Here is a 22,237-nt window from a genome sequence, read left to right on the forward strand (position 1 = left end):
TAATACCAACGGGTCAGAATTCTTACTCAGGAAAATCTCAAACAAGAGGCCATACTTCTAACCACCATGTGAAGCTATCTCTGACCTTGTTGTATAAAAGAAGGTTGTAACCCTCCCCACTTCCAGCCACATGCAGACTAAAGAATCGGTAAGCATCCCACTACACGACAGATAACACAAATGTGTCAGCATTTTCTGACACACACTGAGTTTATAAAAGAGAAGTCCAAAAGGGAAGGCCAGAAACACCAGCACTGAAGCACTGGGCTATAATGGGGGTGGAGGGTCGGGGGAGTCCCATATTGCAAAGAAATTCTAGTTAGACTAAATACCTGAATGTACAAAGTTAAACTGTAAAACGTTCAGAATAGAACATGGAGCATATTCATCAAACAAGAGGGAAAAGGTCTAACGAAAGTTTAAGGAAAAGACTGATGAACCCAACTACATTTTAAAGTTTTTAAGTCTATGTGATAAGACATTGTAAAAAATAAAAAACTATAAACAAAAATATATTTGCAAAATATATAATGTACAAAAGATTAGTATTCAGAATTTATAAAGATTTCCTACAAATCAAGTAGAAAAATACAAACAGCTCACTGAAAAAGAACAAAATATATATAAATAGGTAATTCAAAGAGAAAATCAGAATGACCACAGACATAAGAAAACATGTTCACTCACTGAAATCAGGTTAATGTAAGTAATAATTATTATTTCATATATTCTAGCTTACAAAAAAAATTGAATATACTGAGAATGTGACACATTCTGAGGTCTGGAATGTAAACTGGTATAACCATCTCAAAGACCATCTCAAAGACCAATTTGGCAGAACGTGGTAAATTAGAAACTGTGTATGGCTTCTGACCGGGAAATTACACCTCTAGATATCCTCCTAAACACTGTCATTAGCACAGAAGGAAACACGGACAAGGGGGTTCTGTAAATCCTCCTTTGTAACACAGACAGCTATGAACAACCTGATCGTCCCTAGACAGGAGCAGAGACAAGGGACAGAGGAATACTACACAACAGTTCAAACACACCAACGACTCTCTCCGGTCCTCAGGTCAGTAGTTATCTCTGGAGGCCGAAAGGGAGAAGGAACTATAACTACTAAGTCCTTGAATTTTCTGAGCCTCATTCAACTGGAAGAGACGGAGGTAATAATAATAATACATCCCTTGTTGATTTGGGAATTAAACGGAGGAACAGATTGGCTGTGCACCTAAACCACTGCTCGGCGTGTAATATGTCAGAGGTGTGGCCGCGACAGTCACTCATACAGGAGATGGGCCGGGAGGAGCGCGTGACCCCCCAAAGCGCTACCCCCACGACAGAGGACCCCCCAGGATGCCAACTGTGGTAGAACCATGAGTCTCCTAGCCAGAGCTCTTCAGGACAAGAGTTCCCTACAATTTTCCAGTGATAATTCTCAAGGAATGGAAAGGAAGAAAAGGGAAGGAACTGTCCAGAAGGGAGGACAAAATAAAAACCATCACCACAGGTCAGATTTCCAAAGCTGGGACACCAACCAGTTCAAAGGTAAAGCTCACTTCACAGTAATGTTTTTACGCTATATTAAAAATGTAAATATTCAGTAACACGGGAATAACAATCTATAATAAACGTTTCAAAAAGAAATGAAAACTAATTTAGTAATCAAAAAAGACTCAGAACAGACCTTAAGCCTAGGGGGTAGAACATTTTTATCTCCAGTTAAATCATCACCATCATCACCCCCTCCTCCTCTTCTTCTCCCTAACTCTAGGCAATGGGGGAAGAATAACGAACAAAACTGTCTCTGTTCTCACGGAACTTAGAATTGAACAGGAGGAGATCACAACAATGACAGATGGTGATACAAGAACTAAGTAAGGCAGAGGGACCAAAAGTCACTGGGGGATGTAAGTGGAAGGGGGACTTGAACAAAACCTGAGCCGTAGGGAGGGAACGTTCCCAGCAGAGGGAACAAGAGCAAGACCCCAAGCAGAAGCCTGTTGGGCACATCTGAGCAACAGCGAGACCACTGCGGCTAGAGCAGAATGAGACGGGAAAATACAGCATTAGACCTTCTCAGAAAACAGCATCGTGCTGGGCTTTGGAGGCTGAGGTCCACTCTGAGTAACAGCAAAGCCACCTGAGAGCCTGAACAGAAAACTGTATTATTAACTTAAGGTTTAGAAGTGTATCTCTGCATGGGAAACAGACTGTGAGGGGGGCAAAGGTAGCAATGGGAGGGAAAAAAAAAAAAAGGCAAGAGGTTACTGGAGCAACCCAGGTGAGAGAGGAGGCCCGCCTGGACCGGGCCCGCAGCAGGCAGCGGGGACGCCGAGGACGGGCGGGACGGTGAAGACGCCTGGAGGGCACAGCTGCCAGGTTCTGCTGCCGCGGCCTGATGGAACGGGAGGTCTGCGAGCCGGAACGGGGGTAAGGCTGGGGCGCGAGGAGCGAGCCAAGCGGAGGGCCAGCTGGTGCTGGAGGTGCTGGAGCTGGCGCTCAGGCGGGGAGGCCGCAGGGGATGCAGGTGTGCGCGGAGTGGGGAGTCAGCACTGGGGCCGGACACGTCCCTTCAGGGCAGTGACCACACCTGCAGATATAAACTGGGCCGTGCCGGCACCTGAAGCCCTGAGAAGGAAAGAGCTCCTGTGGAGCAGAAGGGGTGTCACAGCCAGACCTGGGCGCTCCTCCCCGCGGCAAAGGAGAGTTGACCAGACCCGGAGGCCAAGTGCAGATGGAGTCGGGCGGCAGGGGTGGGTGGGGTGGGAGGTCGGAGGGGCGCGAGGTGGTGACGGATCCGGCGGTTTGAAGGTCACTGGTTTGGGTGAAGTCGAGGGTTGAGCAACTTAGGGTGAAAAGCAATGACAAAGTTCTAAAATTTAACTTTCATCTTTAAAATCAGACAACTTAAATTGATAGCAAAGTACAGCTGTACTTCATGGTTTTCTTCTTTTATAGGTGGCTGGTCACATCAACCAAATTACCAAACCGGCAAAATAATCATATAATTACTGATTGTCTTAACAACGCAGAATCGGTCGGCAGAGTTAAACAACATTTGGTACACACACACACGCGCGCGCAGTTCTAATGATGACTTTTACAATGAGTGATTCCCCTGAAAATGCCATTTACTAGGCATCCAATACGCTACCTCTCCCCCAAATCACATAGAAGATTCTAAAAGGTAACACCAGGAAACAAAACCACCTGTTTTTTTTTTAATGCTAATCATCATTTTTTAACATTAATTTCCTTACTGTGATGTTTATATAAATAACATAAATTGAAAAAAATACATACCATATCACTAAAACAAATCAAATCAATTAGAAGCAAGTTTTAAGTAGTCAGATAACCTTAACTATTTACAACTAACAATAAAGCTAATTTCTGCAAAGCTCATGACTTAGTTTTGAACTTCTAAAGTTCATACTCTGGTTTTTGGAAAAGGTTTTGTTTAAGTTCATTTACTGCTAAAAAGAAAAAACATACCCCTAAAGTTCATTCTGAGAATCTTCTCAATGCAGAAATAAATAAAATCATTAAAGTAAAATTAATTTAGCATTTTTATAGTTATATTGAAAACTAGGGACATAAAGCAAAACTCCAAACTAGTTAAACATTTAAAGACCTTAGAAACAAACCTATCTATGTGCAAGCCTCCTTCTGATACTATAAAGTCTGGTGGTGGAGAGTTTAATAGATTTGAGCCTGATCTAAGAAAAAAAGACTGTCCACACGCTTACAAAATATGGTAATTACTAAATGTAAAAGGAAAGAGATAGAAGCTCTCAGCTGTAACTCAAGCTAAGATAGCTACAATTTTAAAAACAGGTGCTCCCTTGATCTTTTAGCTACTTTTCAAGTACATAAAAACGAAGAAAGAAATGAGCCAATAAAATACATTCACTTATGGATATAAAATCAGAAGACCAAAATGACTAAGTAGAAAAAAATTTTTTTTAAATGCAGGATAAAACATCACTATGCATTTGTACAAACTGAAAAGATTAAAACAAATATCCCAACAGAAAAAGGGATACTTCACCTAAAAAGTGTAATGGCCAGAGAATTCATGAAAGATGCTCCACCTGAACCATGAACAAGGAAATGTGAAGTTTGAAACCGATGACTTTTCAGCTGTCAGACTGAAAAAAGATTGGTTCCCAATATACAGCATTAGGTAAAGGGTCATACCCACAACCACGGGGGTATGAACTGCAACAGCCTTTTAAGGTAAGAATTTGGCAAAGTCTATCAAAATGTTCTGTGTGTACAGCCCTTTGATGTAAATTCTGCTTTTGGAAATCTGTTTTATAGAAATACAACTACAGAAAGAGAGGTCTGCAAAATGTTCACAGGAACATTACTGAAACACTGCATTGCAGAGCGTGAACAGTATGACTAGTACACGGAATATTAATCACAAAGCTGTCAAAAATTAAGAGAATTTTATACAGGTGTTATAAAGGTGTCTATAGCTTCCTTTTGAGTAAAAATAAGTCCGTTACTACTCACCTAAAAAGTCGTACTTAATTTTAATTCTTCAACAGCCACTATCCCAAGGAGGTTCTGCTCCTGGGGCCAGTCAGACACTGAACCGTCAACACAAATGTAACCACAGAAGGTTCTAACTAGAGATCACAGCTCCAGGTGAAAAGCAGCGGCATTTTTCCGGAAAGAATCTATTATTTCTTACGATGTGCTGTCAAGTCATTAGTCTCTGCAATGAGCTACACGTTTTAGAAATTCCTTAATTCCTAGAGTAAAATCACGCTAGGCCCCTGTCTTCTTGCAGAGACCCCACAGCAACTCTGAAACACTCGTGGCGCAGGAGAGGAGGAGAGAAGACGGCACAGGGGAAGCGGCCACCAGGACACCAGCCCTCCCACGAACCACCCCCCCGCGGTTCCCGTGACCCAGCAACACCAGCAACATGTGCCAGTACCTACGTGAGCGCGCCGTCTACAGTCGATGTCTTAAGTGTGCTGTGTCAGCTCCGGCCCACACTAATCTGCCCGCTAGATCTCAGGATAATGGTCCCATACTTAATTACAGGTCTTTTCTGAATTAAAGAAATAAGGAGGGCTTCCCTGGTGGCGCAGTGGTTGAGAATCTGCCTGCCAATGCAGGGGACAAGGGTTTGAGCCCTGGCCCGGGAAGATCCCACGTGCCGCGGAGCAGCTAAGCCCATGCACCACAACTACTGAGGCTGTGCTCTAGAGCCCGCGTGCCACAACTACTGAGCCCGCGCGCCTAGAGCCCGTGCTCCGCAACAAGAGAAGCCACCGCCATGAGAAGCCCGCGCACCGCAACGAAGAGTAGCCCCCGCTCGCCGCAACTAGAGAAAGCCCGCGCGCAGCAACGAAGACCCAACGCAGCCAAAAATAAGTAAAATAAATAAATTAATTAAATAAATTTATTTAAAAAAGAGATGTTTGTACATGTTTAAAAAAAAAAAGTAGAGGATAGAGTCCAACGTTAAAATACTTACAACGCCAAGGAAGAAGAGCCAAATGGAGTCACCCAAGGGAAACCAGGGAAGGTGGAAATGCACAAATACCATTACAAAGAAAAAGCGGGGGGCAAATAAATTCTTCTGTGGTCCCACAATGGGCAACTGGTTTTGGCAGTTAGGAAACCAAGGCTACCTCGAGAAAAGCAGTTTAGCAGGCTAGGAGGACCGGAAGCAAGAAGGCAGGGATGAGATGAGTTACAAGGCGGCAGATCACAGAAGAGAAAGCTCAGCACGAGACACCTTCGCTCCAAACCTTCCCCCTGGGCTGGACAGCAATATGCTCTTCTCCGCTACTGGACTTGGATGGCCTCCAGCTCTCCGTATGCTCGACCTCAGGGAGTTTGGTTCTCAAGCTTTCTGTCCTAGGTCCTTTCTCTCTGAGGCTTGCCCAGCCTTGGCTACCTTCCACCCACACCCTTCTCCCCCATCCCCTTCCTCTTAGCTGTCTATGTAGGAAACTTCTACCTGGACATTCATAAGCACCTCAAACTCAATACATCTCAAAGACAACTTTTTATTTCCCCACCCAAATCTAATCTACCACTTGTATTTTTTTTTAACTCTGGCTAAGGGTACCACCACCTACCTAGTAGCCAAGTACAAACCTGGGATGATCCTGGACGACTTTTTCTCTTAAACAATCTCCTTGCCACTCTCCAAGTCCCAACTGTACCTCCTCAAGTTTCATCCTCTCCTTCCACGTGAACTGTGGCCTTGATCCCACAGACACACCTGCCATAAACCCTGTCAGCCTCCTGCCTCCAGGCCCGCTCTCCCCTTGCCCCGTAGACCCTGCCACCAGCGAGGCCAGGCGCGCTCAACTGCAAACTTCATCCCCTTCTTTCATCTGCAACGTTCTCACCTTGGCTTACAAGGCCCGTTAAGAAACCAGCCCTGTTAACACCTGCAGCTCCACAGCCAGCAGCTGGCACCTTGGCCCAGACAGGCCAGCGGGCACACTCGTACGTCCAGACACACACAGACACACACTAGGCCATGCTGCAAAAACAAAGGAACCCAAGAGCTCAGTGGCCACAACTCCAAAGTTTCATTTCTCTCTCATGATCACTCTGTTCCAGCCTTCTTCATCAGCCCCAGCCTGGGACACACTAATTCATGGAGAAGGGAAGAGCAGTAACAGAAGCATGGATTTGGGACCTAAAGCCGCTGCTCAGAGTGGCATGTCACTGGCCAAAGCAAGCCACGTGGTCAAGCCTGGTGCCAAGAAGGCAAGGCCCTACGATCCCCTTTCAGGGAGGAGGAGAAAGTAATGAGGAACAAGCCAGCCTGCAGGTCACCAATGCACCTGCATGTTCACGGGCGCAAAAATGGATTCAACCAGATTGAATACTTTTAAATAAGTTTTCCACCTTTTCTACAGATTCCTCAGGACTCAGAGTAAACATTTCCTAAAATGAACTCAGCGAAGCTTTGCTAACCTGCCCTCTAGGAAAGGTGCGGTGCCCACATGCTCCCCTGGCCCCCCCGTGCTCCCCCGGCCTCCACACCTGTTTACTGTGCCCCGCCCATGTGCTCCCCTGGCCCCCACGTGCTCCCCCCGGCCTCCACACCTGTTTACTGTGCCCCGCCCACGTGCTCCCCCGGCCCCCAGGTGCTCCCCCGGCCTCCACACCTGTTTACTGTGCATTCCTACGTGCTCCCCTGGCCCCCAGGTGCTCCCCCGGCCTCCACACCTGTTTACTGTGCCCCACCCAGGTGCTCCCCCGGCCCCCAGGTGCTCCCCTGGCGCCTCCAAACCAGCACACAGGTGTCTCCCTTGATCGCCGCCCCGCAGGTATCAGATGAACACGTATTTGCTGCACTAGTAACGCTCTTTGCCAGGAACACCCTCCCCTGATCCACAGGGAAAATTCCCCATCATCTCAAGACCCATCTCAACAGTCTATGAAGAGGCCCCTGCCCCTCAGCATCCCAACGGAGCACTCCCCACACTACTGCCATGCCTTTCAGTCTACCTGCCACACTAGAATGGGAGCTGCTTGAGAAAAGGATCAGGTGTCCGCTAAGCTTTGCGTGCTCAGCACTTACGCAGCGACTGGCACGCAGCAGGTGACCACTGAGTGAGCGCCCATGGACATGCGGCGGCAGAGAGGGTCACAGGTACCGCGTGGGAGGGCCAGGGTTCTACCTCAGGCCCAGGCGCTGTCGGCACTGCGGGCTACAGCTTAAGCTTTCTTCTTAGGGCACAATGGGGCCACTATGCAGAGTCTTGTTTCCCTCCCTCCCTCAGATAGAGCAATTCAGCTGTCTTTTGTGTAGGCCCAGTCCCTATAAACAAAGCCTAAAACATAGAGGCACTCAATAAATATTAGTCTGAATGAATGAACACTGCATTAGCCTACGACAAACCCAAGAGAAGTGTTTAAATGCCATAGTTTTAACAGGGCTAAGCCACTAAAAAAAGAAACAAAAACAAATATGCCACAGAAGCAATTTCTCACAGCACTCAGGCCCTGAAGTAAGTGCATAACCATTTCCAAAATTTTTGCTCACAAGTTCATAGAAGCAAACAAGAATTATCATTGTACTTAATGTAAAATCTGTACTGCTTCTCAAGAATCAAGCTGTTGATACCAATCACATGCATTTGTAATTACATACTAAAGATGAAATGTCTAAAAATGTCATTACACCAATAAAATGGAAACATTGCTGAAGCACTGGAAATTTGTTCAGAAGCTGTGCAAACCACAAACAAGTAATATTTAATAGTTTAGGTGCCACTCAGTAAAAAAAAATTAATGATAACTTTAAAGTTAAATTATATTTTGTGCTAGAATATGAACCACAAGAATCTAAAGGCAAATGCAACATCAAACTGATACAAATAAGGAAAATATGATGGGTGACAACTTGAAGTTACATGCATCTAATCACCCTGTAACTAGTACTAGTTTAGTGAGTACACTTAGTTTGCTGTCATCACAAATTGGGTATCCTAACGCGTGGTTCCCATAATCAAATACTCAGCCTTTGGCTCATAAAAGAAAAGTACACTTAACTTCCCACCGAGAAACTTCCTCCACGCTTTACTATTTCTTTCAAGAAGAGAAAACGTAGGCTCATGACAGAGAAGTAAGTGTGTATGATCTCGAAGGTCCACTATACTGTTCTCCAAAACGGCTGTTTTTGTCTGAAATTCTCCCTTCCAGTTCGGCAACAGCAAATATTTACTCAGTAGATGTTAGTTAGAATCGTCAGTAACCAACAAGGAATTAGCTCTAGAAGACTCTGTTGAAACTCCAATGTTACCTGGGGGGAAATTACTAGGTAATATGTAAACAACACTTCATGAAGTTAAATTAACTGAGCCCCGGCAGTGACGAGAACAAACAAGTTTTGCTTGTCATTTCATTTGAGGCACAGACCAGGAAAGGGCCGGGGCCACAGCCGGGATCCAGAGTAGAGTGTAGAAGAAAGGCAGTGAAGGAGGCTCATCAAGAGGAAAGGGGACGAAGTAAACCGGTGTGGGCAGACGGCAGGACTCCAATCACCGCCCTGCTGCCATTAGAGGGTCTGAACTCAGCAGTGCCCAGAACCTCAGGGAGGTAGGGCCTACCTTTCCTTCCCTCGGGCACAGGAAAGCTATCAGCGAAGCTACCAAATTCTTGGTTACTGTGCAAGATACAAGGTATCCAACAGTCTGCATACAGTTAGAAAATAAAACATGGCTGCACCGCGTTGACTACAGAACACAGAATCACCTGTCTCAAAGATAAAAGATATAATAGGGCTTTAAAAAGTCAAGATGAAAATCCACACGCTCATGTATATGTAAGATGTGCACACGTATGCACATAAGGCTTCACTGTATCATGCCTGTGGTTCTTCCTTAAAATTAAGCTCTAAACTGTTCTGTTTCTAAATTGCAGTGATCTTCACTCTCCAAATTCTCATCGTGGTTACGGGAAGGCTCTAGAGCCAGACTACCTGGGTTCCGATCACTGCTCCCAGCTTACCAGTTCTATACCCTTGAGCAAGTCATTTGATCTTCCTGTGCCTTGGTTTCTTCACCCAAAATGAGACTAGCAAAAGTACCCACCTCATAGGATTGCTATAAAAACTAAAAGAGATAATACATGCAAAGCATTTACACTAATGTCATGTGTATAGACACTATACATTCACGAAATGTTAAGTATTATAACTGTTATCAGAATAACCTACGAAGCTTTTAAAAACTGGATTCCTGACAGACCTGGCTGATTAGATAATCTAAATAACATGATTAATAACATAACATGATTCAGTACTGGTTAAAATGCAAATAATTAATAACCAAATGCAACTAAATATACATGTATACTTCAAGCGCTTCCAAATATTCTAAAATAAGCACATAATTTCCATAATAGAAAAAAAGCAAATGCATTAACTCCTTGATGTCTAACAACATTTTCAAGAATATACTTCAAAAGTAAACCATAAAAGAACATCATAAATGTTTTTTAGTGCTTTTCCAGATTTACTGGTCTTAATTTTACCGTCCTCGATATTCCCAAAATAACAATTTCATGAAGGTAATAAAAAATTATTTTTAAAAACTGAAATCAACAAGTTTGGCACAAAAACACCTTAACTGTACTATGAACTCAACAAGGTCACCTTTGCCAAACTAGAATTAAACACGCATTTCAAAATATCCGAGGTCCTAAGTATGAAAACACTGTCTGTCTATGGCGCTCCGGCCAGGCTCCTCCTCTGAATAAGCAGAGCTCAGCTCATCTACAAAGGAATCAGTCACAAAGTCACTTATTCAGCAATTCCGATTTCTTATCTGTATTTTATTACTCTGGTAAATTAAAACAAGATGTCTATTAATAAACATGTCTCACTAAGTGGTTAAAAACAGTGCACCATCAAAATAATTTAGTAATACTATCAGTAGAAAGGAAATGGTCACCAAAGTTTCAAAATGAACTTACACCTAGCCATGAATGAAGAACACAATATATCTGCTGCAAAAGAAGTTGCCACTGAGTAGCTAAATTAATCTTAAGTGTTGCTAATCTTTAACATAAATTCAATATTCTAATATTTTGTTTTTACCATATGCATTTTAAAAAGTAGTATGTTCACCTATTATTTATAAGCATTAAAATTTCGTATCATGCATGGCGAGTTTTAAAATATAAATACTACCTGTACTGTCTCTCTCTCAGGAGATATATTAAAGCTAAGGGAAAATACTAACTGTTTTTTGGTTAAAAACAGTAGGAAAAAAACATCTTTATGGGATTCCCTGGTGCCGCAGTGGTTGAGAATCCACCTGCCAATGCAGGGGACATGGGTTCAAGCTCTGGTCTGGGAAGATCCCACACGCCGCAGAGCAACTAAGCCCGTGTGCCACAACTACTGAGCCTGCACTCTAGAGCCTGCGAGCCACAACTACTGAGCCCGCGAGCCACAACTACTGAAGCCCGTACGCCTAGAGCCCGTGCTCTGCAACAAGAGAAGCCACTGCAATGAGAAGCCCACGCACTGCAACGAAGAGTAGTCCCCGCTCGCCGCAACTAGAGAAAGCCCACGCGCAGCAACGAAGACCCAATGCAGCCAAATATAAATAAATAAAATTTAAAAACAACAACAACAACAAAAATCCTTACACAGTCAGTGGTTGGCATAATGCAGAGCTGATGTTTGGGAAGGAGAGACTGGAAAGGACAAGCGACTGAAGACATGAGCCCACATCAACAACACACCCACCAACCACGCTACTTGGAAGATTAGACACCACTGTTGCGGCCCAGGAGGGAGTGGCCCAGGTCACAGCCTGAGTGAATCAGAGTAATAAAACTTCACAGTCACTGCTTTAGCTAGGTTATAGCCAGTACCCTTCAACAGCAAAAATGTAAATGCTTGCATCCTATTACTGATGACTAAAAATTAAAATAGGTATTTATAAACAAAAATTAAGCAAATATATATGTAAAATAAATTAATATTATGTTAAAATCTACCTTTCTATCATAATAAGTCTTACGTTCACACTTTAAATGTTACATATGTTAATTTTATAGCCCTAGTTGGAAAATACCATGAATACAGACTTTAATATCCACCTGAGAATGTATTTTAAAAATCAGCCCAAACCAAAACTCTTAAAACCAATCACTAAGTATTCTAGGGTAGCAGCTCACAAACTGTAATCCAGGAATCCCTGGGGTCCCCCCTCAGACCCTCTCAGGTCAACTGTGAGGTCAAAACTCTTTTCCTACGAACACTTAGGCAGTATCAGCCTCTCTCACCACGTTGGCATTTATACTGACGGTAAAAAGTAATGGCAGGTAAAGCTGATAGCGCGTTACCGCAAATCGAGGCAGCAGCAGCAAACTGTCCTAATGGTCCATGTATTTTTCACTGCTCTGCATTCACACCTAAAATAAAGGCCAGTTTCACTTGGACTCTTGAGTATATTTGTTCAATATCCTATTTGCCAAAATACGAAGTGCACATAAAGAACTACTTATCAGAGTCCGATGGCTCTCTCAAGAAAAAGCACGTGTGCGACTGCGTAAACGCTGTGAACTAAGCCGCTGTTTTCACGGAACACCATTTCCACCTGGAAGGGCTGCTGACAAACTACAGTTATTCGGGTGTGGATGTTGGGCCTTTTCTCAGAAACAGACGAAGCAAGAGCCCGTTCCTTCAAGTGCTGCCGTGGCAGGGCTGCCGGCAATAAAATCTGAGCTTTGACATAAAACTAGGCGTTTTGAAAATGTGTCTCCACCACTGAGCTTGAGAGCTTCCCAATACTTAAGAGTTTTCTAGTCAGTGATGATATTAACAATGTGATAGTTTTACATTGTTTAAAGAAATTTATCAACGTGTGGAAAATCCACACAGCTCAGTGAACCAATATTTTCCAAATGGTCAATGCATGATGGCACAAAACCACGCATGGGTACAAGATCCATTCAAAGTGCAAAACAGACAAATGGATCTTAATGTAACAGAATATGAAAAATATTTAAAACGATCTTCCAAAGGAGAATTGTGTACCAGAAATGAAAATAAAATACTTAGGTTCAAACTAGAAATCTTCATATAACTGATTCTTACTTTTATTACCAATGTCTCTTAAAACTAATCACCCCAATAATCCCCCCCAAATACTTGCCAACAAAAAAATTCATTAAAATGAAAAATCTAATGTAACATAACCTAAGAACTCATTAAGGAGCTCATGTAAAATCATGGTATGTTGTAAACTTCTGTAAAACCACGGTAGATTTTACAAGCATTTCTCTACAAGTCTGAAGCACTCAGAAATTTATTCAGATAATAATATCAATACCTACCTAAAAATAATGTATTTGAAAGACACCTTCCCAGGGTATACATTTTATACCAAGTATGTATACAGGAAGAGTCATGCATTTTAAGAATACAGTGGTTTTTAAACATTTGATTGTATCCAACGGTGACTGTATTGCTGCTCGCATTTCATTTTCTCTACTCAACATATGGAACTAGACCAGATTCAGAGCAAAAGGGGGGAAAACTGGCAACCTCCAGCCTCAGTACCAAAAGCTGATAACAGCAGCACAAAAAGAAATTATAAGGTAGAAATTTTGTTAGTTCTCCTGCAAAAATCAGGAAATATAAAGTATAATAAGTAAGTCACCGTGGAAAGTACCACTATTAGCAAACAAGGGTAAAGAGAAGGTACATTCTTTAAAGGAACAAATGGTTTAAATTTGCCAATACCAAAGTCTGATTTTTCTTTAACAGAACATGTGTGAAATCAAGCAACAGAGAACTGTAAGCTATGATTCGGAATAAGACACACCAGCTAGACTGCTCTTAACCAATAAAATACCCAAACGATAGTAACAAATGAGCATTTTTTTCTTGGGTCCTATTTTTGAGGGTCAAACTCTCTTCTACTCTGAATAACAGTGAAACTCTCAGGGGGAGTTTTAGGAAGCTGGGCGAGACTTCTCCTTCAGAAGCACCTGTCCCACTGTTTGTACTGCCCGATGGTAGCAGAGCCAGACTCCACAGTGAAATGTCCTCTTCCAGCTTGCTCCGTCCAACCGAAATGGAAAATGGCTTTCTTTAAAAACACAAAGAAGTGAATGATCCTGTCCAGCGTGCCGAGATCAAATGGGCACAAACAGCACTAGTAAAGTCAGGGAAGTCCAAAACCTCAGGAATGGAAAACACAAACAATTTAAGCAAGTTCATCTTGTTCACGCTGAGAGTGAACCCCCCCCATGCCTGTCATCCTGGTGTGATCTGTCTTCACAACAGTGCTCCATAAGGTCAACCCAACTGTAACGCAGTGACCGCCCTGAGAAAGCAAAGCGTGCTGTGTGTATCCAACCTAGAAACACGACAACGCAAACAACAGCGACAAAAGTTCACACCTTATTTTCTGTAAGCTACACAACTTAGTTTTTCCTTAACATTAAACTTCTTTTGAGTGAAAACAGAGAAATTTTGGCTATTTTCCAGTCACAGTAAACTATTCAATCTCGGTTCCTGTAAATAATTTCATTCATGACACAATTGTAAAACTGCAAGTATAAAATTCAAATTATCCTTATCTTTTGGGATCAACTGATACTGGGAAAATACTTCCCTGGCTTCCACGTGAACTACTGCTACTTGTCTATGTACTTACGTTAACTTTATGAAGGACACTCACTTCCTGGATTAAATGTATTATGGCTCTGGTCAATCACCTATGCCAAAATGATAAGTGAGCTTTTATATTTTTATTGTTGTAGAACAAAATCTCAACCAGATGACCTGAGACAGACCAGCCAATACGCCCCCCACCAGCCCTCAGCCTGCTTTATTTAGACCCCGTCCATGACCCCAAATATAAGGAAAAGCTCCAGCTCGTGCACAGCTCCCGCATAAAGACGGTCCACCCTGACAACACGCCCACACCTACCGTCCCCTCGTACCTGCGGGACGCTGACCGGAAGCCACCGCTGGACTCGCAGGGCCTGCCAGCCTGTCAGCGCCGGCCGACGACTGGGGCGCGCCCAGAGCTGGTCAGTGGGTCTGTGGGGTGTGGCTCACTGCTTAGCACCTAACTTACAAATGTAAGTACAGGTCCAACAAAATTTATCTCCGTCCTAGGCATCGTCAAGGTGAAGGAGCGTATCCGAAATATAATCAGCCAGAAAACTAACAGCAACAGCAACATTCTGAACAAAAATCAACAGACTCTACCTAACCTGAAAATAATTTTCAATTAAGAGGTCAGTTTACTGTTCCATAAATATTACTCATATATACATTTTTATGTATAATAAAGGAAAGCAAGCTAATATCAAAATAACTGCTATATTATTTATTAGCATTTTCTGATATTACACCCAGTTCAAGTCTGGTAAAACTGTTTATAAACAAATTAATCTACGCCACCAGAATAATAACCAACCACTAATAATAATGCTTTATACACTACAACTGCTCAATTAAATCCTTAATGACATAACCTTAAACCTTGTTCTCTTAAACACCCCACCAACTTGGTACCATATCCGGATCTTCTGCAAATCAAATTTTTTCATGAATATGAAAGAACCACTTTTGCTATTCTACTATTAACCACAATCAAAAATTGATAGTTCTAGAAAAGCCTACACTTACAACACTTACATTCCATTAAGTCTATAAATTGCATAAAGTAAAATTATTTTTCATTGGCAGGAGCACAGCAAAGTGAAGCTAGTCAAGATGCCGCTTCAGTTACAAGGTAAGGAAGCCATGTGAGACAGAGCCTTGACCTCATACCCACAAGCACACACCCACAAACATAAACTGTAACCAATTATTACAGGAAAAAAAAGTAAAGATTTTTTAAAAGGAGCAGAGATGCCTATAAATACTAAAAACACATCACTGGCAACTGCCTATCTCATTATACATTAGTCACCAGAAATACGGACCTTCTAAAGTACCAACGTTTAATAATACAACTGTTGTTTTCAAAATAGTTTCAAATATAGTTAAGTTGTATGATTAAAGCACAGTCACAACCTAAGCATTAGTCTGAAATATAGATTTAGCTCTAAGTTATGCAATTACTGCTACTTCATCTGAAGACTGCCTACTCCACCTCTGCTGACAAACTGGAAGTTATTTTTTACACACACCTCTGGGTAATATGAATCACCACATTACTTCTCAAGATTAATCAGAATACTAAAATATAACATATTTACCTTTAATAAAGAATAGATGGGTATCCACACAAATTCTACGTTACTTTTTTCCCATCAATGCAAAAAGAAGGCAATGAATTCAATAAGTAATAAAACAAATGACTTTAAGAAGTGTCTCATGAAGTGAAGTGGTCAACTACCTAGCATGGTTTTTGCATTTAGGTGTAAACTTTATGCAAAAGAATAAGACTTGAAAAGATAAATCTTTAAGATCCTAAAAGACAATTTCGCTAAGTTTAACAAATGCATGTATCTTGTTTTGTCAAGAATAAAGGTACACACGAAGGAAGCCATATTCAGTATTCTTTCCACAAAGTATTTACTGAGCACCTACCATGTGACAGCCATAAAACTGTTTAAAACAATAAAACTCTAAGCTCCTGCTTTCATGCAATCAGAGAGGGATTCAGACAAACCAACGGCTATAATAACAAAATTGGGATAAGTTAAACAACAGAACACCAAAAAACAACACGGAGACCTTTGGGTAACTAGAGAAGCCCTCTTCTGAGGAGGTAATGAGATTAGGAACAAGAACTCTGCCATAATAAATAATCAGAAATCCCTAAAGGAAATAAAGACTTAACATCAAAAATAAGAAGAGGACAGACAGGACTAAAAAGCTCTCAGAAGCATTTATTATGAGCTATAGTTTCCCATAGTAATCAAGATATTAATTCAGCTTAACATCAATCTCCTGGTGAGAAAACATCAACTTTAAGTTTAGATCATCAACTCTCATTTTAAATTCCAAAAGGATCTGGGATCCAGAGTGAGGAAGGGGTTGAAAAATACACAATGATAAAATATAACTTGCTTTTTCTTTGGAAGCCCTCTTACACACAAAGGTGAATATGAAGCAAATTTAACCAAGTTGATTTTAAAACATACTCTAATGTTCTTTAAAAGTGAATGTAACCCGAAAAGCCAAGTTTATCATCTTCCTAAACATAGACACCCCAGATCAGTGGTTATCCAAGGCTGCCTGAAACCAACCACAGATGATCTATAGTTATATAATTTGATAACTGATATTGATCACTGTAATCCCCAAAAAAGCAATCAAAAGAAAACAAACCACAACTAAGCTCTCATATATGTACATAAAAAAGATTATCCAAATATATAAATATAAGGCTTAAATCATATTCCTACAAATCAAATTCTGCAGTAAATTTGCTCAACATTTACTGACCATAATAAAGGCCAATATAATGCTTACATTCTTATAGAAAACTAAGAACAATGACTTGTGATAGACAAATAGAGTAAAAATTCATTATTTCTCAGATGGCAAAAAACTGCAGACAACAAATTTTAAATAAAGTAAATCGAAACTGTTGGCCTTAAAATAGTGATTTAGAGAATTATTAACTTTAGTTTTTACCTACATCATAATGAAAAATACATGCTAAATGTGAAGCTTAAACTTCCAAGACCACAATAAACTTAATAGTATGCAAAGGTTCTCCGGAAAACAAAAAGTAAAGTGTGAACTAGGTATTAGATAACATAAGAGCTAAGAAAATAACATACAGGTATTTTAAAAAAACAACTTATTTCATTATGAAGAGCTTTCTAACATAATCCCGGAGAATCATTTCTAAAAATTGAAATGTTCAGATATAAGTGGGGAGGAGAAACTACTAAATGAAATATATAATCATTTCCCAGAAATGTCCTTTAACTTTTGCTCAACACGTGTGCACAGCAACTTTTCACCCACAGAATAACTAGGAAAAGAGTAGCTCTCCAAATGAGAGGCCAGTTTTACTTTAATAACTACTCGTACATCTAAAAAAATAGAGAAAAAGTTTCAATCGAGTGCTTAAAAATAGAATTAATAAAATCAATTAACTCTAATCTGTTTTTAATTCAGGATTTTTAAAAATGCCAATGCAATTTAAAATCCCAAAGAGTAAACTGAATTACCTATTACTAAACTGAAAAAATATTCCTTTTCACGACCAGACTTGGGAAATCTCAGAAAAAAAAAAAAAATTATAAATAGGTCCATTCAAACAGAAAAAAACAACTATCTACCACAATAATATTTTACATCCGAATTTTTAAAGCCAGAGATAAGAAAAATGAACTCATTATTCTGAAAGACAACATAATCCTGAAGGCCAAATTACTGCAGTCACCTTTCAAAAGACGTGCTAATAAGCCTATGAATGAACACCTACCTACATATTATCAATTTGCTTACTAGCACCTAACTCATAAAATCATTAGAGAAGGTGAGCTGTGAATCAGGAGTAAGTCAGTATCGGTGTGCAAACTGGCAACCTGAACCTAATAATTCATATCAGTATTCAACTAAGGAGTAAGATAAATGGCTCTGCCCAGGAAGACAGAAGAAATGGACCTTTCCCACCACAGGCAAAATCAAGACGCTGAAAAGGTGAAGGTCAAGTTTACTCAGAAATATAAACTGGGGTTTAATGATAGGGATTAAATTTCATGAGAATGTTCAAATTTGCCAAACAGGATTGCTGCCCAAAAGCTGGCATTTTAGTAAATAATACTAACTTTGAACTACCAACTACAACAAATCAGAAACAGATGCTATTAAAATAATTTCCTAAGAGGACGTAAATCCTCTGTAAGGTGTATTTCGTGTGGCTAAAGTCTGTGCAACTACAGCCTGAGAAGCAAGCACAGCTCTGAGCGCTCGTTGGGATGAATCGGTTTTCAGGGTCCCTCCCTGGCCCTCACCTCCACTCCCATCCCCCACCTCTCCCAGACCGGCGGATGGGGACGAAACCTATTTTTTTTTTTTTTTTTTAAGCTGTTGGGAACTCTTTCAGCAGCTTTGCTATAAACAACTACCATTGTCCCAGGCCGAGAGCAAGAAAGATTTCCTCCTTTTCCAGGAGCACGCCCAGGACCGGCCACCACCGCCTCCCCCCGCCCAGCCCCTCCCCCAGCCCCCCTCCCCCTCCCTCGATCTTCCCCCCCCCACCGTCCGGGCCCCCTCCCCCAGCCCAGGTCCTCTGCCCCACCCCCTCCCTCGATCTTCCCCCCCCTCCCGCGGTCCGGGCCCCCTCCCCCAGCCCAGGTCCCCTCCCCCTCCCCAGCCTGGGTCACCGCGGACGCGCGCACGGCCGGCGCGGGGAGGGGCGCCCTCCCGTCCACCTGAGCGCAGGCAGCGAATGGGAGGAAACCTTCTTTCCACGGGAGTTCAATTCCGGGCCGCGTTATCAGCAGAGCCGCACAATTGGAACAACTTTCCCGATATTTACTTTACGCTCCCGGCCGCCAACCCCCAAGTTCCAAAACCACCACGGCCGCCGCGGTCACATGCTCGCGCGTCCCGGTGACAAAGGTCCGCGGGCCCAGGCCGAGCGCCGCGACCCCGGCTACGGGCGGGGAGACCCGCGAACGACGTCCCCGCCACGCCCGCCTCCCCCGCCCCCCGCCGGGGCACAGGTGACCGCGCTCCGCCCGCGCCCGGCGCGGCCACCCCGGGTCCGGGGGCGCGGCCGGCGCGGGAGGGGGTCCCGGGGGGCGGAAGGGCGTCGCCGGGGAGGGGGGGACCCCGGGCGGCCGCGTACCTCGGTGGGCTGGCTTATCTCGAACAGGTCCAGCCGGTTGGCGTTCCAGTGCTGGATGATGTCGGCCAGCTTCCGCCGCTCCTCGTCGCGGCCGCCCGCCGACATCCTCCGGCCGCGCTCGCCCGCCCGCCCGGGCCGCCGCGGGGTCGGGGCCGGGTCGGGGTCGGGCGGGGGGCCACGCGCCTAGGTCTGCGGGCCCGGCTCGGGGCTCGGCCGCCTCGGCCCCGCCGGCCGGCGCCCCGCGCTCCCGGTTCCCGGCTCCGCGCGCCCGGTTCCGCGCTCCCGGCTCCGCGGCCGCGTCCGGCCGCCTCAGCTCTCGAGCTCTCGGGCTCCGCGGGCTCCTCAGCCGCCTCCGCCGGCCCCGCTCCCCGCCGCAGCCGCCTGCCCGCCCCGCGTCAGCCCGCCGGCCGGTGTGCGCCCCGAGCGCCCGCCCGCACGCGCCGCCGCCCCGCCCGCCGTGCGCGCCCCCGCGCCCGCGCGCCCGCGCCCGCACCTCCGGCCTCCGCTAGGTGATGCTGCGCCGGCCTGCGCGCCGCGCCGCCCGCCGGGCGGGGCTGGGTTCCGACGCTCGGTATCGGGTCCGACTCGTGAGCCAGGTTCGGACCGTATCGGGTTCGAACGGGCGGTACCGGGTCAGGCGGGCGGGCGGCCGGGTTCGGACGGGACCGGGTTCGGACGAGCGGTACCAGGTCCGACCGGTGGGCGTGGTTCGGATGGGCGGTACCGGTCCGACTGGTGGGCCAGGTTCGGACGGTGGGTTCAGACGGGCGGGCTGGGTTCGTATGGTACCGTGTGGGGACGGGCGGTATCGGATCCAGCTAGTGGGCGGAGTTCGGACGGGCGCTGCCGGGTCAGACGAGCGGGCCCGGTTCGGCTGGGTGCACTGGGCCGTGGAGGCCGCAGGGCTGGGACTCGCAGAGCCCCTCTGGGCGCTGATCGCACGGGGCCCCGCAGCGCCCCGTTCCCGTGCGGGTTCCAGGGTGACTCCCGTCTGCTGGGCCTTCCTCCCGAGGGGGGGCGCGTCTGTCGTGGCGCTGCGGGTCCCCCCGCCCCGGGGCTGGACCCCCACGTCGGTGTTGGTCCCACGGTGTCCGGTCGGAGCGGCCGCCTGGCTGCGTGTGGTTCAGAAAACACGTCTTCTCGCAGCACCAGGTTGCAGCCGTAGGTGACGGGGTCCCTCGAGGTGCCCCCGGGCGCGGGGAGATGCTGCCTTTCCACGGCGCTAGAGCCTCCGAGTGTCCCGGTGCCTCTGCAGACCTAACATTCATTTCAGCAGCAAGTTTCGTGCATTTTAGGAGTATTTATTTCATTAGGTGTTTTCTCTTTAATTGCCTCTCCCCCCCCCCGCCCCCCGCCAAAAAAAAAAAAAATTTGGCTGCAGAACACCTGCCAGCAGACATTTCCCCCGTGCAGTGCTGGGCCAGGTGAAGTCAGTCTCCTGCGTTATCTGTGATGTGTTACAACAAAAACCTTCATCTCTGAAATACCACAGCTAAGTGATGAGAACAGTGAGCTGCATTTGACAAAGCCTCTTTATTTTTGTCGTTGTCTTTTCCAGTGTGAGATGATTTTTCCCTCCACCAATTGGATTTCTTCTCTTCTGGGAAAGACGAGAATTCTACCATCCCTGCTGGGTTCTGTCTTCAGCTCTGTTTTCTGCGGCACTAGTACAGTTCAGCTTCATAAGGAGGCTTTTCAGCAGAGAAGCCTGCGGGGTTGAACCAGTGCCATGGGGGAATGAATTCTTCAATAGATCTCTAGCCTCCTTTCTCAAAATTAAAATGTGGTGACTTGCAGAAAAGCATATGTATATAAACGACACATCCATGTTCTGACATTCTGTTCCTTTATGCTTTTTAGTTCCTGTGCTTCTTTATAGACTCAAGTTGTTTTTTGTTTTGGGATTTTGTTTGTTTGTTGTGGTGAACACCACGGTGTCCATACAGCTCAGAACTGTCCAGCTAAGTTCCACACATGCCATGTGGGTCATCAGCTATAGTGTCAGCTGAATTCTAACAGTAAGAACTTTATTCCTGACTATGCTATTAGCAAGAATGACTTGGCTCTTAGAGCAAAAAATTAGTCTGCAAAGCTGGCAATTAGTTTGCTGGTGTCTGAAGTAAGTACATGTAGAAAATTCAGTATTGCTAGAAAATAAATATGGGCCCCGTGCAGTGTTGTTTTTGTAATAAACATGTAGCATACATGAAATGCCTACAGTTTGATGCAGGACACGTAGAAGGCTCTAAATAAATGTTAGTGTTTTTCTGACTCATTAAAAATCCCCATTGGTATTATGTGTGAGTGGCGTATGAGTATACAATTCATAGTAGGTCCCAACCAACATTAGTTTCTTGACAAAGGTTTAAAAGCAAGGTGAGACCCATAGAATACGTATGATTATTAAATCATGAAGACTCTTAGAGCTGCTATATTTAGGCCATGAAAACCTTCAAACTAACAAATTCTTCTACTAATTGTAAGAAATATACTGAGCCATACGTTAATTTTGTAAGTACACATGCTATCCATCTTCTATTCTCATGGCACTGCTGAGTTCTGATACATTTCAGAAATCATATTTAAGTGCTATTCAAGAGATGCTGTATAAAAATTAAGTCACATGGGATTTTTTTATTAAACCTGCTGTGTACACAGAGGAACTAAGGTGTAGGGTGAGAGACCAACCGAAGGTAAACAAAGCTTCATTGGGTGAGGTTTAAATCAGATTTTTTAATCTGAGTACCCATTTTAAAAATTTATTTTGCAGTGTATATATTTACCTTTTGGTTTTCTTTTTTTAAGTATTATTTTATTTTTAGCTACACTATTAAGAGCTCCTATTTAAATCAGCACTGATCTACAAATAGTTCTAAATATCTCTAAAACTTAAATCTACTTAAAACCTTGCAGTGTCATGTAATGGGGATAAATATATAAGA

The 22,237-nt window shown here is 44.1% G+C and overlaps 1 protein-coding gene and 1 long non-coding RNA gene across 14 annotated transcripts in view; one reads left to right on the forward strand and one right to left on the reverse strand.

Moving 5' to 3' along the window:
* AFDN (afadin, adherens junction formation factor) overlaps window positions 1-19,708 on the reverse strand; it is a 134,167-nt gene extending 114,459 nt beyond the window's left edge. For 11 of the 13 annotated variants that reach the window (XM_036871618.1, XM_036871624.1, XM_036871623.1 and 8 more), the window contains exon 1: window positions 19,296-19,707. In XM_036871618.1, coding sequence (XP_036727513.1) covers window positions 19,296-19,400 — 105 coding nt within the window. In that variant the 5' untranslated portion in view covers window positions 19,401-19,707. Of the gene's footprint in view, window positions 1-19,295 lie in introns of all 13 variants that reach the window. The other 2 variants (XM_036871621.1, XM_036871622.1) reach the window with 1 other exon arrangement.
* A 75-nt stretch (window positions 19,709-19,783) lies between these two features.
* On the forward strand, window positions 19,784-21,116 carry LOC118905166. The gene is made up of 2 exons (XR_005022173.1): window positions 19,784-19,891; window positions 20,854-21,116. It is a non-coding gene; the product is annotated as an uncharacterized LOC118905166 (long non-coding RNA).
* Window positions 21,117-22,237: the final 1,121 nt, after the last annotated feature.

This window comes from Balaenoptera musculus, chromosome 12 (assembly GCF_009873245.2).
Source record: "Balaenoptera musculus isolate JJ_BM4_2016_0621 chromosome 12, mBalMus1.pri.v3, whole genome shotgun sequence".
Lineage (NCBI taxonomy): Eukaryota > Metazoa > Chordata > Mammalia > Artiodactyla > Balaenopteridae > Balaenoptera > Balaenoptera musculus.